This window comes from Tachysurus fulvidraco, chromosome 17 (assembly GCF_022655615.1).
Source record: "Tachysurus fulvidraco isolate hzauxx_2018 chromosome 17, HZAU_PFXX_2.0, whole genome shotgun sequence".
NCBI classification, from domain to species: Eukaryota; Metazoa; Chordata; class Actinopteri; order Siluriformes; family Bagridae; genus Tachysurus; species Tachysurus fulvidraco.
In genome coordinates, this window is record NC_062534.1 from 9,829,392 (window position 1) to 9,846,850 (window position 17,459).

At 36.0% G+C, this 17,459-nt stretch overlaps 1 protein-coding gene across 6 annotated transcripts in view; it reads right to left on the bottom strand.

The window, feature by feature from the left end:
• Window positions 1–2,133: 2,133 nt before the first annotated feature.
• The window catches only part of hdx (highly divergent homeobox), a 29,406-nt gene continuing 14,080 nt past the window's right edge, over window positions 2,134–17,459 (bottom strand). The window contains exons 2-12 of one of the 6 annotated variants that reach the window (XM_047802562.1): window positions 14,119–14,215; window positions 12,877–13,143; window positions 12,387–12,533; window positions 10,438–11,550; window positions 7,495–7,545; window positions 7,261–7,407; window positions 6,187–6,388; window positions 5,966–6,045; window positions 3,348–3,446; window positions 2,519–2,641; window positions 2,134–2,420 (exon numbers count right to left, since the gene is read on the bottom strand). In XM_047802562.1, the coding sequence (XP_047658518.1) occupies window positions 2,271–2,420; window positions 2,519–2,641; window positions 3,348–3,446; window positions 5,966–6,045; window positions 6,187–6,388; window positions 7,261–7,407; window positions 7,495–7,545; window positions 10,438–11,550; window positions 12,387–12,533; window positions 12,877–12,912 (2,148 nt within the window). In that variant the 5' untranslated portion in view covers window positions 12,913–13,143; window positions 14,119–14,215 and the 3' untranslated portion in view covers window positions 2,134–2,270. Of the gene's footprint in view, window positions 2,421–2,518; window positions 2,642–3,078; window positions 3,188–3,347; window positions 3,447–5,965; window positions 6,046–6,186; window positions 6,389–7,260; window positions 7,408–7,494; window positions 7,546–10,437; window positions 11,551–12,386; window positions 12,534–12,876; window positions 13,144–14,118; window positions 14,216–17,459 lie in introns of all 6 variants that reach the window. The other 5 variants (XR_003438967.2, XR_007138328.1, XM_027135999.2 and 2 more) reach the window with 5 other exon arrangements.

Genomic DNA, 17,459 nt, shown 5'->3' on the forward strand with positions numbered 1-17,459 from the left:
TATATATATATATATATATATATATATAATTTATTTATTTGGTTAGGAGTATAGTTAATACTTCAAAAATTATTTGTCCACGGAACAACTTCACCAGGGTTTTTATTGCAGCTGCCTTAAAGGTCTCCGTTGTTTGAGAAATGCTTCAGAAAACTGAGTCGGGCCGACAAACAAAACAAATACAAAACTAACGTGCAGCCAATGAGCAGAAAGGGGCGTATCTTGTCAATATGTGCAGAGAGAGTGTTCAGTGCGCATGTGTGACATTAGCAGAAATCGGTTTTAAAATTGACATGGAGGATAAAAACAAAGAAAGAAAGTGAAGAAAGGCTTACGATAAGGCAAGAAGTAGGACCCGTGTTAATATAGGATCAGCTTTCCAGCGCTGGAGAGAACTGAAGGAGCGGGAAGTTGGCCGCATATTCACAGATTCCCAAGTCAATAACTCCTGAGCTAAAAGCTATTACTACACAAATAACACCCGTTTTCTATTGTAGTAATGTAGAGAGGCAGCTACAACGCGTTTTGCTAGTAACAGTGTTTAGCTCAGGAGTTGACTCGGGAAACTCCAATCTGTGAATATGCAGCCAACTTTATTTAAGACGCTGAGCCCGCTTTTTCCTTCTTGATAGGTGAGTAACGTTGGTTTTGCTTTGTTTCACAGAACTAATATATGCCATCCTTTGCATGATTATGCTTGCATGTCATTTTTGCTTTTTTATCTGCAATTGTATTGTTCTTCCCTTCAGCTATGATAGACACATTTCTTTCCATTAGTTGCCTGGGTTACGTATGTATGTGTGGGCAGAGCCATCAATACAGGGGTGGGACATATTTGGGTTAGGGGCGTGTTTGTTTTGGTGATTTCAAATGACAACATTGTCTTTCAAACAACGGAGACCCTACCTTTAAGCTGCATATTGTTTATGGGCTTTTCTTTCCTTCTTCATGCTCTTCTCTAATCTGTTCTTTCTGTTCTGGAGTGTTTTTGCATGTTTAAGGTAAACCTGCTGTATTTACATTCATGACAATGTCTCAAATATCAACTCTGACAATAAGAGTGTTCTTCACTTGGCTAGATGTTGTGAAGGTATTTTCTTCACAAAGAAAAAAATTCTGTGATCATCCAATCCAACCGGTATTCCTTCTTTTCTTAAGAATCTACCCAGATATTTTGGCTATTTCTAAAGTTTCTGCTATCTCTAGGTTTGTTTATTTATTTTATACTAATTATAGTCTCCATCACTTGAATCAACACATATTTGGACCATATATTGAGAATACCCATTAACCGCTACCAAATTCAAATAACTCCACAACTATTATCTACATTACAAAGGCAAAATACTGTCCACAAACGTATGTGTCTGAATGCTGGTTGGGCTTACACAACATTGGCATAGTGGTGTTTAAAATCTGGATGTTTATAAAAAATAAAAAAAAAAGTGTTTTTTTTTTTACTGTTAAAAGTACAACACCTACTTACACACACTCCCATATCACTGATTTATACATTTTTAATGAATGCCTGCAAAAACCAAAAACAGCCTATCTTCTTCCTTATAATACCGTGCATTGTACAGTAACATGTTCCATTTAAGCCACATGCATGGCTTGTCTTTCCTCAATACAATCAAGAATATGCATGTCACAACCCTACTCTGTACTGTTTTTATACTTTCATACTAGTTACTCTCACATTAAGTGCTCTTTAACAGGGTTTTAGCTTTATTTTATTTGATGGTACAACTGGTGTTTGCACTAATAAATATAGAAGACGTTTCTTTATAGACACTACAAAAAACCTGTGCAGGTTTGAAAATGTAAATGTACTGATAACCGATAACCATATAAAAAATGGAACAAAGTATCAGGAAGCTACTGAGTAAAAATTATATATAGAAACCAATTCATACCTTGCATAATCAAACATTAGTTATATATGTATAAGATTTTGTTGAAATTGAGTACATCCAAGTTTGTCAAATAAAGGTGTGCATAAATAAATCACAGGTACATTATCAATATGCTAAATCTTATGTAAAAGATTAATGCTATCTTAACGTAAACACTGAATTCCTGATTATCAGCATCTTAAATTAACAGCAGTAAAAAAAAACAAGAGCAGCAAGGTGAAGAAACTCAATTGGCGAAGTTTATTGATGTAAGACTGGATTGAAGCAGCAAAAAAGGCTGCAGTGTATGTGTTACAATTCTTGGGAATCTACCACAGGCAAAGTTGCATGTGAGTTTATACAGGAGAGGATGGACTACTGTCTCATGGGCTCAGCATCTCCCTCCCCCTCTGATACAGAGGAATCCTTCTGATTGGTGATCATCTCAATGCTAGACTCAGAATTCCTTTCTGGACTCAATGCAAAATCTTCTTCCACTTGGTGAGGTAGGTTGGCTAAAAGCTCCTACCATAGACATTACATGATGAGCATAAAGTACAGAGCCACTTAGTTATACATTTTCAGTGTAGATTTTCCCCATAATGGTGTTTTGCTATACTTACATGCTGCGTTTCTGTGTTGCTGCTCTTCAGTGCTGAAAGTAGGCTTTTAGTAAAGGTCCTCAGCTCATGGTACTTCTGTTTTTGCCTCTCTAGCTCACTCTCAAGATACTGGACTTCCTCATGCTAAGATACACATGGTAGGATACATTTCAAACATTTATACCAACTTATTTGCATTCACTATCTTAATCATTATGGATTAGATCAATGAGTAAACAGCAGTCCTGTGAGCAGATAAGATATAGAAAGATATGACTAGAAACAAAAATTACCCAAACAATTTTAAATAAATAATGATGAATATTACAGAAGGCCTTTTATTCCAGATTTTTTATTATGGAAAAATTATATTATTTTTAATTTTGGATAATTTGTGAAGACTATTATTTACACTTGTATACAAACACCACTCTTGGTAAAGCTGATGGTGTCTAGAGATCAGAAAGCAGAAAAGAGCAAATTCATAATCTTCTAAGGATGCAGAAACTTTTTTTTTCCAGTGAGGTAGCGGATTATAGTTGAGTGGCAGCAGACAGATTTAGACATGATTTGCCATTTACCATGTATGCTTAGGAGAAATCACTGATGCACTATAATACAGTTTTCTGCAGACATCATATAGCATCAATATTCCAAGGTGGATTTTGGCATATCTGCAGTCAGAAAAGACTAGATAGGAAACCATGAATTATGAAATTTGGCTGTTTAGTAGCTGTGAATCTACACAAAACATCCCCAGTGCATTTATTAACAAGTAGTAAAAGTAGCAATAGCAAACAGATGAAAAAGAAAATTCATTAAAATGAAATGCATTCCATTAACTACTTACTTTGTACTCTAAAAGATTATGCATGTGTTCCATGTCACTGGCAATCACATCACTGTCATCTTCATCATCATCATCACCTTCACCAATTATTTCAATTTTCTGTATTGAAATGCAATCAAAGTGCAATGTCAACAACTGTATATCATATATACAGTACTATAACGTGAAAAAAAGATACACCCTCTTGAATTCTATGGTTTTATGAATCAGGACAAAATAAATACAAACTCAGATGAACAACACATCGCATATTACACTGTGACATTATTTAATTAGGGAGAAAAGGCATCTTAGAGAAGCAGTTGTTGTTACCCATAAACCTGGGAAGGGTAATATGGCCAATTTGACAATTTGAAGTCCATCATTCTAGAATGTGAATAATCATTCTCATTGATTACAGTTGTCTTCTTCATAGGAGTGGACATCACCGCAAATTCACTCCAAGTACAATGCTCAGAGAAAAAAAGACCTACATCTCATTTCAAATTCTACAGGCAAAAATTAACATATGAATACTATAGTTCATGACAGTACAATTAAAAACGTGATCAAATATGGCTTGTAAAGAAGGGTTGCCAGGAGGAAACCTCTGCTCTCTAAAAAGAGAACAAAGGCAGCACAGCTTAGGATTGTATAACGTTGTATCGGAACAAATCATCAAGATTTCTGAAAGTGGAGATGTTTGGCCATAATGCACAGTGCTGGTTTAACCAAACACAGCATATAAGCACTAATACCTCATTCCAACTGTCAAGCATGGTGATGGAGCGTGATGTGGGCTTATTTTGCAGCCACAGGACCTAAGCATCTTACATCTTATCTCTTTTATCTCTCAAGTATTCTTGAGTTAAACGTGGGGCCATTTATATGACAGCTATAGCTTGGCTGAAATTGTGTCATGCAACATAACAATGATCCCAAGCACTCTAGCAAATCTATTACAGAATGGCCAAAAAAGAAAAGAATCAAGATGTTGCAATGGCTCAGTCAAATTCCAGTCCTCAATCTGAATGAAATGCTGAGGCAGGACCTTAAAAGAGGAGTGCATAAAGAACTGTCCCAAACCTCAATGGACTGAAGTAATGTAAATAAAAGTGAGCAAAATTTTTGTAAGTGGTGTTAGAGACTGATATGTGAAGTAATATGGGGTGTACTTTTTTCCCTACACATGGCTTCTCCACTTTGGCTTTAATTTGTTAAATAAATAATGACAAGGTGTAATGTGTCATGTAATTCTCACCTAAGGTTGTATTTACCTAATTTTAAGAGCTGTAGAAAAGACCCTTATATATACATTCACCCGCCACTTTATTAGGTACACCTTACTAGTACCGGGTTGGACCCGCTTTTGCCTTCAGAACTGCCTTAATCCTTCGTGTTATAGATTCAACAAGGTACTAGAAACATTACTCAGAGATTTTGGTCCATATTGACATGATAGCATCACGCAGTTGCTACAGATTTGTCGGCTGCACATCCATGATGCGAATCTCCCATTCCACCACATCCCAAAGGTGCTCTATTCGATTGAGACCTGGTGACTGTGGAGGCCATTTGAGTACAGTGAACTCATTGTCATGTTCAAGAAACCAGTCTGAGATGTTTCGCGCTTTATGAAATGGCGCATTATCCTGCTGGAAGTAGCTATCAAAAGATGGGTACACTGTGGTCATAAAGGGATGGACATGGTCAGCAGCAATACTCAGGTAGGCTGTGGCGTTGACACGATGCTCAATTGGTACTAATGGGCCCAAAGTGTGCCAAGAAAATATCCTCCACACCATTACACCACCACCACCAGCCTGAACCATTGATACAAGGCAGGATGAATCCATGCTTTCATGTTGTTGATGCCAATTTCTGACCCTACCATACAAATGTCGCAGCAGAAATAGAGACTCATCAGACCAGGCATTTTTCCAATCTTCTATTGTCCAATTTTGGTGAGCCTTTGCGAATTGTAGCCTCTGTTTCCTGTTCTTAGCTCTCAGGAGTGCTGTAGCCCATCCGCCTCAAGGTTCGACATGTTGTGCCTTCAGAGATGCTCTTCTGCATACCTCGGTAGTAACGAGTGGTTATTTGAGTTACTGCTGCCTTTCTATCAGCTCGAACCAGTTGGCCATTCTCCTCTAACCTCTGGCATCAACAAGGCATTTGTGCCCACAGAACTGCCGCTCACTAGATATTTTCTCTTTTTCTGACCATTCTCTGTAAACCCTAGAGATGGTTGTGCATGAAAATCCCAGAAGATCAGCAGTTTCTGAAATACTCAGACCAGCCCGTCTGGCACCAACAACCATGCCACATTCAAAGTCACTTAAATCACCTTTCTTCCCCATTCTGATGCTCGGTTTGAACTGCAGCAGATCGTCTTGACCATGTCTACATGCGTAAATGCATTGAGTTGCTGCCATGTGATTGGCTGATTAGAAATTTGCGTTAACAAGCAGATGGACAGGTGTACCTAATAAAGTGGCCAGTGAGTGTATGTATATATTTGTAATTTTACACTTTTCAAACCTTTGATTGGTGTCATTTCAGAGTAAACAAAGCTGTACTGGAAAAATCCAATCATACATTTAAAATATTAAATGTATGTGAAATAAACTGTAACCTACCACATTCTCAGTGACACCAGATTTATTCAGTCCATCAGTCCTTTCATCATTTTCCCTCAGATAAGAGTCACTTGGTCCATCTTTAAAGAAATTACAAACGTATCTGTTTAAATTCCAAATCAAGCTTAAACCACAAAACCATAATGACTGAAAAAGGCTTGACCAACAGATACATAATTACTGATACAGTAAAACACACTTAAATAGAAAATGTCTCCTACATTTAGATAAACTAAGTGACACTGCACCATTCTGCTCGCTGTCCTGTGGTGGCTCAACAGACTTAGGCTTGTCTCCCTCAGGGGTCAAAGGTGATTGTAGATCTGTACTTGCTACTTTAGGAAAGGTCGCTGGCCCACCTTTGGGAGGTGGAATATCAATACCCATCAGTCGATACTTCCTTCTGCGGTTACCAATCCATGTCTGCATTAAAAATTTGAACAGTGAATGTTTAATAGCAAAAAAGTGTGTATGCATTGACATGTAACAAACTGCTACAATTCCTTAATTTTACACCTTATATTTACATACAATCTGTAGAATTATGCAATTGTAGCAATTTCTTACATGCCAATGCCCTTTTTGTTGATACAGTACTAATATCATATCAATCCTTTTTTAACCCAAGTCATCTTAAACTGGTCCTGAGTGTCTGGATGAATTTCCTCCAGGCTCTCCAGTTTTCTAACAAAAACAATAGTAGCTAGGAGCTGGATTGACAGTGATAAATTACCTCTAGGTATGAATGAGCATGTGAATGTGTGGGCACAGGCACTGGAACTAGAGAGTGTGTGTGTGTAACTGAACTGGCAGTGGCTAACACACAAACACAGAGGATTGTGAACTAATAACAAACCTTTTTCAGTTGGTTTGTTTTTTTTGATTGAGTTTTTGAAAATGAGCTGAAAAGCGCAGTGTGAATAAATGTGAGCCCGGAGCACTGCTAGAATCACACCTGCCAACCAGGTCTTCCTCCACACCCTCACACACTGGGTTCTACAACCTGATTATTCATCTACCACTGAACATCAATAGGCTGATCTATTTCAACTTAAACACCTTCCTTGCTGAGCCAAGAAAGCCTGTCAAAATCAAGCAAAGTCAGGAAAGACATCAGTCAAGATCACACACATCTCTAGCATGTGTTAAAACATTTATTGAAAAACAATTCTGACTTTATGCTGATGGTGATAACCATTATTTAATAGCAATATATCCATAAAAGCCTTTTCTTATTTAAAGCATTAGAAAAAACACTTCAGGGTCCAGAAATAACTAAAAGGTAACCTACAGACCTTGATAATTTCACTGTCCACGCTGAGCTCAGTGGCAGCTGCTGCAATCTTCTCTCTGCACACAGAGCCCAGACTGGTCATGCCGTTGTCCCAGTACCTCTTTAGCGTGTACAGATCTTCGTCACTAAACTGAGTCCTATCCTGGAGCTGCATATGAACAAAATTTATAAAGGGTGCTTGTTCACATTCTGAATATGAATACAAGGCATAATAGAAAGACCTGGGTGCTCTCACCGTTCTTTTACGAGAGCTGCTAAGAAGCCAGGGAGATGACATGATACTTACCTAACAAAAGACATAAAACATCTTATGATTAAACTACAGTCATTAGAAAATCATGCCATGTTGTAATGTGTCCCATAATGCTTGTCCTTAAAGCATTAAAATACATTTAAAATGCTTAAGACAGTTTTTGTTAAAAGATGTAATTAGCAATTAATAAAACTAAGAACTATACATTTTCTTAAACATGATTGCATTGTCAGCTATAGGCATGTGCTGATAATCAGTTATACATTCATACCATGATATGCATACATTTGATTAACAATAAATATACAAGATAAAATTCATATAATGCTAAAGTAACTAATACTTTTAAGCAGCAGATTTCCGTTTTGTTAATTGTTTAAAAAGGGCCACACATTTTCTCTAACTTACTAACTTCTAAATTTAATTGCAATTTTCTCTAGCCTGGTTTATATTAGCCATTAAATTTCCACCACCACACTGACCATAAATTCACAGACCAGTTTTTTTCCCACCCACATGCACAACAGGCTACACAAGGTTGCTATGCACATCAGATAATGACACCCCTCACTCTACAAGGCATCCGTTAAAATATGTGCATGGTGTCTTATTGGAGGTATGCCTGCACCCATTATTTTGTCCTATGTTTGCAGGAAGCATGCCACACTTAGGGCAGGAAAAAGGAGCACTGCTAACAGTGTTGTAAACAGAATGCCTAAACATGCCCTGTGTCCCATTCACCATGCCACTGCTGAGAGAGCCTCATGACACCCACTGTATTCTGAGTAGGGTTGCAAAGGGGTGGAAAGTTTCCGGTATATTTCAGGTAAATTTCCGGAAACTTTCCATGGGAACTTAATCTGGGGAATTTTGGAAATATTCAAAATTGAAAACTATACTGGAATTTATGGAAATTTATGGGAATTTATGGAAATTTACAGGAATTTACGAGAATTAATTGGAAATATAGGGAAATTTATATAAACTATATTATATACAAACATAAATAAACATTTCTTTGGTCATAAGAAGACATGCATGCAAGGTAATACAAATTTTAAAAATGACGTCTTGACTGATTTAATTGTAAGTAGAACTTTGATTATTTCATTGAGTAACACAAAAGCATAATAAACATTATTATGTTTGTAATAAACATAATAAACTTAATTGTAAATAACATTTTATAGAGGATTTTTTTTTATTTGGGGGGAGTGAGTGTGTGGGGGGTCATTAAATGATCTGTGCATGTGGTAACACTCCTAATTTACTGCTTGTTAAGAGTTAGTAAGGTAGTTATTAAGTTTAGGTATTGGGTACAATTAAGAATGTAGAATGAGGTAATGTGTGCAAGTGACCAAGGAATGCTGGGTACAAATTCAACCTAAATTGCATAAAATCTTGTTGTTTTAAACAAAATTATGCTGTTATAGTTCCTTATAGGCAACTCTGCTTTTTTTTTTTTTTTTTTTTTTTTTTTAAATCCCCAGTTTATTCCCATATATTCCCGTTAATTCCCATGGAAAGTTTCCAGCCTTGAAAAGTCCCGGAATTTTGCAACCCTAATTTTGAGGTAAAATATTTGAAAAAATCTGAAGAATAATTTGCAAGGTCTTCACAATTATTTTCATCAGTTTAGAGGTTCAATACACTTGAAAACACTGTAGACTGAAATACAAAATGTGTCTTGTACATCTGTAAAAAGCTATCATAATACATGGCACAATTTTAATTTCCTAAATTTGACAGGGAAGACATCTAGTCTCACACCACTGTTGCTAGCCATCTATCAACATCTAGAGACACATTCTGAATTGATTTAAGCCTGCTTAGTGAGGATTTAATAATAACTAATATTAACAACTGCTAATACTGGCATTAGACTTGACAATATTAAACATGAATTATTTAACCAGGACTGAGTTTGAGTAAAACTAAGGCATGTTTGTTTTGTTGTGATTTTGAACTCGGTAATACGTCTTGCACAATATTGGCTTAAGCAAGGAGCAGTAGTAATTCTATTAAGTTACGTTTGATAAACTGAAGAATAATGCAGATGGATGGAGGACGTACTGTTAAACCAAATCTGCAGAGAACAATGATTTAATTAATTTACTAAGCATGGCTTTACTTTGTTTCAAAAGTTCGCAATACATTTCAAAGTATACACATTTTATCGGTCATTTATGTAAAAATGAGTACTGAAATATTTAATTTTATATTTAATTTAAATTGAATGTGATTCTCAAGTCTTTTATATGATATAATACTCTGTGGGGTGATCATTCTGATCATTCCTTTGTGGGTGACTGGACACCACTGCTCTATGCATTTTTAGAGTTTCATTTAAACACTAATGTAATTCGCAAAACACCAGTTAATAATTTAAACAATACATTCATATATTACTGTGTAAAAATTGCTAACATTTCTTTTTTTCTCTCACATATGCCATTAAAACATCCCAATAAATAATTCTAAAATGTTTTCTGGCTAACTGTACTAGCATGAAGTGGTACACTTAGAAAATGCTGTAATCCTGATTGCAATCTGAATACATATTTTTATAATTTGAAACAATTTATGTTCCCCTTTTACTATCCAAATGGCTATGCTAAAATTGCAGTCAAAATAAAAAGTGGCAATCAAGTTGCCTCAATGTCTGAATCACTATCTCAAACCTTATTGCCATAGGCTAAATGGTCAATATTTTTCATTTACACTCACCCATGACAGACAGTCGTCTCTTTCATTTAAATGAATAGGTTTAATAATGGTAACAGAAAAGAAATATTCACTATTTCAAATGAATTCCTCATTAAACTTAATTATTGATGAACAATTGATAAAATATTTATCAACATTTATTCACCAAGATGCAAATTAATTTACAAAATTACAAATAGGAAATCATCTTTATTATACCTTGAGACTGGGTATTCTTGATGGAGAGGACTCTGCAAAGTGTCTTAATGGATATCTGCTACTGGAGCCTGAATCAAGCAGCAAAGCAGTGTTGGTTTGGCACCCTTTTTCTCCAAAATGCACAGAACTAGGTGAACTATGTGCCACCTCCAGTAGGTTCTTTGACGTCACAGTATACAAAGCCCGGCTTTTAATTGTTGAAGGCTCTTCTGATGAGAGCCTACTGTTTTCCTCTCCATTAACATTGCTACTTCCTGACTTGCTCAGCTGCATCTGGGCACCCATGTTTGCCAACTCTTCTTCCCTTAAATATTCATCATCTACATCCCCTGTTTCCATTGCAATTGAAAACGTTTCTGATGAATCAGGCACAAATGTACTTCTTATCCCGCAATCTTGATTCTTTTCATTTGAAGGTCGTTGTGAGGCCTCTGCTAACCCAGCAATGGTGAACACCTGCTGGATTCTGACCCCACTTTCTGTAGTACCTACTGGGGCAGTTTGGTGTAGGTTTGTCACTGTTTGTAAGTGTGAAGTTGGGGGCCACTGATGGTGCTGTTGAGCGCCACATTGCTTAACCCAGCTGGGGACAACTGATGCTAGGTCTCGAGGCATACTTTTCATCTGACTAAACAAGAAGGTACTGGAGCTGGGGATATGATGAGATTTGTGTTGGAGGGACACCACATCTGGGTGCAAGATAGGCTGAGAATGCAGACTCGATTCAGTATTAGGATTTAGTTGTACTACTTTTGCAGCTGTCCTGCTCTGGGATGAAGACCCTAAGTGATCGACAATGCGTGGAAGAGAGTAAGCACCAGTCACTATAACATCATTTTTGTTTTTGGATCCATTAGAGGATGGAGGAGAGGAGGAGGAGGAAGAGGAGGAGGAACAGTAAGTAGAGGAGGAAGATGAAGGGCAGGTGGTTTGGGGAGAAAGAAGGTGAACCGTAGAGGGCCCATGCTGAACACTACAAACAGCCGCCATGTCACTCGTTAATACCGGGCCTAGAGTTCCTCCAGCACTGACAATGGCGTGGTTAGACAAACACACCACACCATTCTTATCAGCTTTGGAAGCCAGCTTTCGTCTTTTGTTGCCTACCCATGTCTGAAAAAAAAATAAAAAATAGCAAACTTTAATGCAACATCCACTTTGGTTTTTCCCATTACTAACCACTCAATAGAAAAAAAGAGACTTTCTCAAGTCTATTCTGAAAACATTCCTAACCAAACACACTGAGGGAATTACCCTTTAATAAACTCAGTGGTGAGCAACAGATTTATATTTAATATATTTATTTTTCAAAAATGTTTGTTGTACCCTTAAAAAACTTAAATATTGCTTAATATTTGTTGTGGTATTAGTTCTACTGTATGTGTGGAACAATGTTTGGAATGGGTATTTAATATCTGAAAGCAGAAGTATTCATTCAGGCCAGTTCTTACTGCTCAGTCACAAATGTACCCAATCAGTCAGTCATGTGGCAGCAATGAAGAGAATATATTCAAGCTGGTACAGACCACCATTTAATGTTCAAAACAAACATCAGTCTAAAGAAAAACATGTCTGTGGCATGGTTGTTGAGTGCCAGGCTAGTTTAAATATTTGGGATGGCATTTTCACATACAATACTATACAGAGTTGAAACAGAACAGTATTTCCACGATAAAAAAAAACAAAACCAGTTCTGCAGGTGGAAGCACTTTGTTGATGAGAAAAATCATCATTTTTTTTTGTCAAAAATGAGACAAAAATCAACAAAGTGTTTCCGCCTTCATAACGATGTTTTTTGCACCAGTCTTTGTAAACAAGAACAACAGAATCATGACATTTTATTTTAACATTTTTGGACATTTTTATTTCATCGATTCCCTTAGCTGCTTAACAAAACAATTCCCCAAGTCCCAAGGAGTTATAAAGTCCATTAATAAGCAGTGACTAACCCGGACAACACTGAAGTCAAGCTTGGTCTCTTGAGCACACTGAAGAATGAGCTGGAAGCAGCTTTTGCTTTGATTGGTCATCCCACTTTCATAGTAACGCTCAAGGATACGCTGTTGCTCAGCAGTGAACACAGACCGCAGATTCATCTAAAAAAATAAAAATAAAAAAAATCAGGAATATGGAAAAATTTCTCTTATAAAATGGATTTTTTTATAAAATCTCTTTTACTTTTATAGCTATAATGCAGAGATTTTTTTATTTTAGAATAAAAAATGTGACAATATGATTACAGACAAAAATGGTTAGAGTTTCAAAAGCCTTTTAATAATTAGCTTGTAATACATTTTAATACATATTGAAAGAGAGGGAAAGAGAGAGAGAGATAGTGGCTCTAAAAAGCAGATAATCGGTCATGCGCTGAATCATCCAAATCTTTTCACACCCAGACAACTCACTCTGAGGTTTTATTTATGTACACACAGTACTCACAGTATGCACACCCCGCTTCTCCTGCCATGCTTCCATACTTCAGGCAAGGTGAGAATGAGATCCCAGCCACTTCACTTCTACAAGCCATTCAGCATGCACAGGATCACAAATGAGCTCCTTTTCACTTGCTTGATAATTGTGTGAACATCTCAACACAATTTGCCAAGTTCTAACATGGAGAGGATATATGGAGAGGATCTTCACAGAGGATATTCACTCTGTGGCATGACTTGACTTTAGGTGTATTGGCTCCAGTTTCAACAATGTCTGTAAGACAAGATAGGTATCAGAGTGTTTTAATTTAATCAAAGTACATTAGTCATTTTAAGAATATCCAAGATCACTTCACATATTGCCAAAATTGCAAACAGTATTGATTTGGATAAAACAATTAATTGTCATTAGTGTTTTTCTTCTAGCCCATTTTTTTTTTTCAAAATAATATTTCTGCCACAGACAAGAATTTCAGCACATTTCCCTTTACTATCAAAAAATTACCATCACTCGTAATTTTCTTAACTTAAAATAAAGCCTATTTGTTTTTTACATCTGATCCATAAAAGTTTCAAAGTTTACTGAAGTTAACTTGACCTACTCATATTTGACAGAAGAATTAATGAAAGCTGTCGTCAACACACTATGAATACTCTAGCGTGAATTTCTACTGAAGGAACTCAACAACTGACCTTCCATCAAAAATGTTTGGGATAAATTGGTCACATTACAACTGACTGAAAATCAAAGACCATGGATTTCAATATTGTTCGACGTCCAAAGTCAGTAACATACATTTTTTGTTTACATTTTTTAACAAAGAAACAAATTTTATTTTTAGATCACAATTTGACATTCATGTTAATTAGTAGACATGTTGGACTATTTTAACTTGTTTAAAGTTTTCTTACATTGTACGCAATGTGTGAATCCATTTTATTAGAAATGACAGATTGTCTGTTCCCATATTCTACTCCAAGATACATGTCAGAAAGAACTCTTTCGGAAAAAAGATTTTAATATCATAAAGGAATATGATAAGAACTCTAAATAAATAACCTTAATCAATTATTAGTATGGGAGTAGTAGCAGGACATCAAGGACCATCATTTAAAAAAGGGTATACTTGAACATGCTTACATTTATACAATAGTATCACCCAATCATTTGGGTGATAACACCTGTAACAATAAAAATCATTTGGGTGATAACACCTGTACCAAGTCAGGTGAATGTGACCATGCTTACCATTTTAAGGACATCCGGCTAGACCAGGGGTCGGCAACCTTAAACACTCAAAGAGCCATTTGGACCCGTTTACCACAGAAAAAATACCACAGGGAGCCTAAAATGAAGATAACACTGCATATATCGTTTTTTACCTTTATGGAAAGTATAGAAAAAACTGTAGTGTGTTGCATTTATGAAATCAATTAACTGCTACCGAGTAAACGCAATTTTATTTCTGCAAGCAAACAAAAATATTTTGAACAGTTTGAACTAACCTTAAGAAAAAAGACGCTGGGTTGAAGGTTACTTTCAAATAAAATGTTTAATGTATAATTGAGTCCTTCGTATTCATGACCAAGGCTCTCAAGTTTTGAAGACAGGCAAGCATGACATCTCCAACCCCTCCCTTTTTTTCATTGGATGTTGCGTTAAATCTTTCCCAGATAGTGCTATTTTCTGATTGGCTATTGTGTAGCTTCTTTTTCGATTGGCAGATAAGTGTCAGGCTCGACTGAGAACTGAGACGCGCTTGATTCCTGCCCGGTTCCACAGAGACAGCAGTGCGGACTGATACATTTTGGGTGCTGCGGCTTATTAAATATATGATAGTTTTTCTGCGTGAGAATACGATGTGTGCGGCGGGAGAGCGTGAGAAAAGACCGAAATGCGTGACTGTCACTCTCAATGTGTGGCACTTGACAGCCATGCATGACATAAAAAATTAAACTTGCCGGCTGCAGCAAACCAAAAATGCGCCTGCTTCTGTGTGTCAGATTTCGCAAGTCGGCGGTTATGACGCATATTTTGAAAAAAAAAAAAATAATTAAACACGGTTTACTTTAAATGTTACAAGAGCATCATGATCTTAGAATTTATAATTACATTTTTTAAAAACTAACTAACAGAAATAAAATAATTAAATTAAATATTTATTTTCCAAATCTACAGGGAGCCGCAGCAGAGGGATGAAAGAGCCACTTGCGGCTCCGGAGCCGCGGGTTGCCGACCCCTGGGCTAGACAATATTATCATATATTATCATAATAGAAAAAAACAGTATAAAGTTTTTGCCCTGTGGTGTTCTTTACTCCGATAAACAAGAATTACTTAATGTATTATATCACTGCTATGCTGGAATAAACTTTTTCTTCCTTAAGATAGTCACCATCATCGATTTATTTTCTTACATTGCCAAACCACCCAGTAAGGGATTTCCATAAAAACAGGGAAAGGTAAGAAAATAATTTTGTATTTTGATTTAGGGAACCCTCTTGTTTAAAAAAAAAAAAAAGAAAAAAACTTTTAAGAGCAGAATAGAACGTACAGTTGAGTTTACTAAGCATAAGCAGGAGTTCTTTAAGGAAATTGTGTACATTTCTGTTTAAGATTCTAATGGGACTGAATCAACCCAACACATAACAAATCCCTCAAGTTTTTCATCTAGAATCTATCCTAGATCTCATGTGGTAAAACAGTAAACGATTCCATTTTGTATTATCTGTTTTAATTTTATTATTGATGGGGTTGTAATTAAGCAATTCTAAATTGTCCATATTGTCCTTTTATCATATTTATGGATATTTATTCCTATGTAATTAATATATTTTAAATCCCAATTTAAGAAATAATCCCTTTTAATTAAATATTTTAATAATTAGTCAAAACCTGTGTTTTTAAAATATTCAATTTAAATCCCTAAAAGAACCCAAAGGTTTGTAATGTTTCCATTAGCTCAGTCAATAACATGGTTGGATCCTTTAAATACACTAATACTTCGTCAACAAATAGTGATATTTTGTGCTTGTCACCTTAATAGACACTATTTTGACTGAAATAAAACAGAATTCCAACAACCAAGCAGTTAAACTGACAGATTGAAAAACTTCGTAAACATGTTGTACCTATGAATTTTGACTCCTGTATTCATCCATTAGATAACACAACCTTGGTTCAGCTGAGATTCTTTATCCGAGCAGCTATGACACTAAATTTGCTTTGGTGTTTTAGGATTATAATTCATATTCAATGAAAAAAATTCAGTTGAATTACAAAATTTCATCTGTTTGCTACTAAAAGAAACCACTGTTTATTGTCTCTGTTACTTCCTGTGCCCCTTCGATAAGTGGGTCAAACACCAAGCCAATTTACTGCCTTACTATTGGATTATGCTTCAAAATACATGAAACTAGGACTTTCCATTTGAGTCTATAGGCTAAGACACTTCGATAAGTGGGTCAAACACCTAAATACATCAAGCCAATGTAGTGTAATCGCTGTAGGAACAAAACAAAATTTAAAGCCCTGGACCTTTAAATTCACTAACTCATTATTCTATAGGATTTTCTCACGTTATTTCGCTTCTTAAACGATGAAAACGCACAAAAAACAGGAAGCAACTGGGTTTAAAAAAACACAATAAATTGGGTTTTCCCAAAAAAAAAAAAAAATCATGCTAAAAGATTTTACACCCCAGATCATCTGAATAGCATACAGGAACACCTTCAATCATCTGTAAGGTATAAAACCACGCGTTTATTACAGATTATGTGTGTTTATTTAGACCATATTATCACTGTTTTCAAACCCAGAAGCACTGTCATTTAGATTTATCGTGGAGAAAACTTTGGAATGGCTCATAGTCTTTTGTGTAGGTAGTGGTGGGTAGATTGCAAAACAAACCCAAAATAGTTATATTTGAACATACTGTATATAGTGACCTTGTATTTTTTGAGATATACTTATTAAAAATAGAGTATGTTGTTTTAAAAAAAAACAGGCATAAAAATAGGCATAGGGTGGAAGGGATACCTTTTATTTTTGCTCTATATTTGTTTGTTTTATTAGTTTAGCCCCAGAGGTTTGATGAACGAAGCCAAGAAGAGGGGCAACCAAGGGCACCCCTGCCTAGTGCCCCTCTCTAGGCTGAAGGTCTTTGATAGATTACCATTTATTTTAATTCTTGTGGTGAAACAGTTTTGAATTACGTGATTAAATTTCTCATAAACATTGTCATAAATCTTAAGAAAAAGCCAATTGATTGAATCAAAAGCCTGCATCAAGGCATAGTAGAACAGCCTGTATATTAGCATCCTGGATATGATTAATAATATGGAGATTCCACCTGATGTTGTCTTGCATTTGCCTACTCTGAATGAACCCAGTTTATTCTGAGTTAATAGGTTATGGCATTATCAAGTCAAGCCTTTTAGCTAGAATTGATACAAATAGCTTATAATCCATATTCAGGACAGAGATCCATGGTCCACGGCAAACGTGAGGAGAACCCTATGCAGAGTTAACCCCTCGGAAGGGTGCATGCAGGGTGTTCGGGGAATGTGCAGATCAGCTAGCAGATGTCCT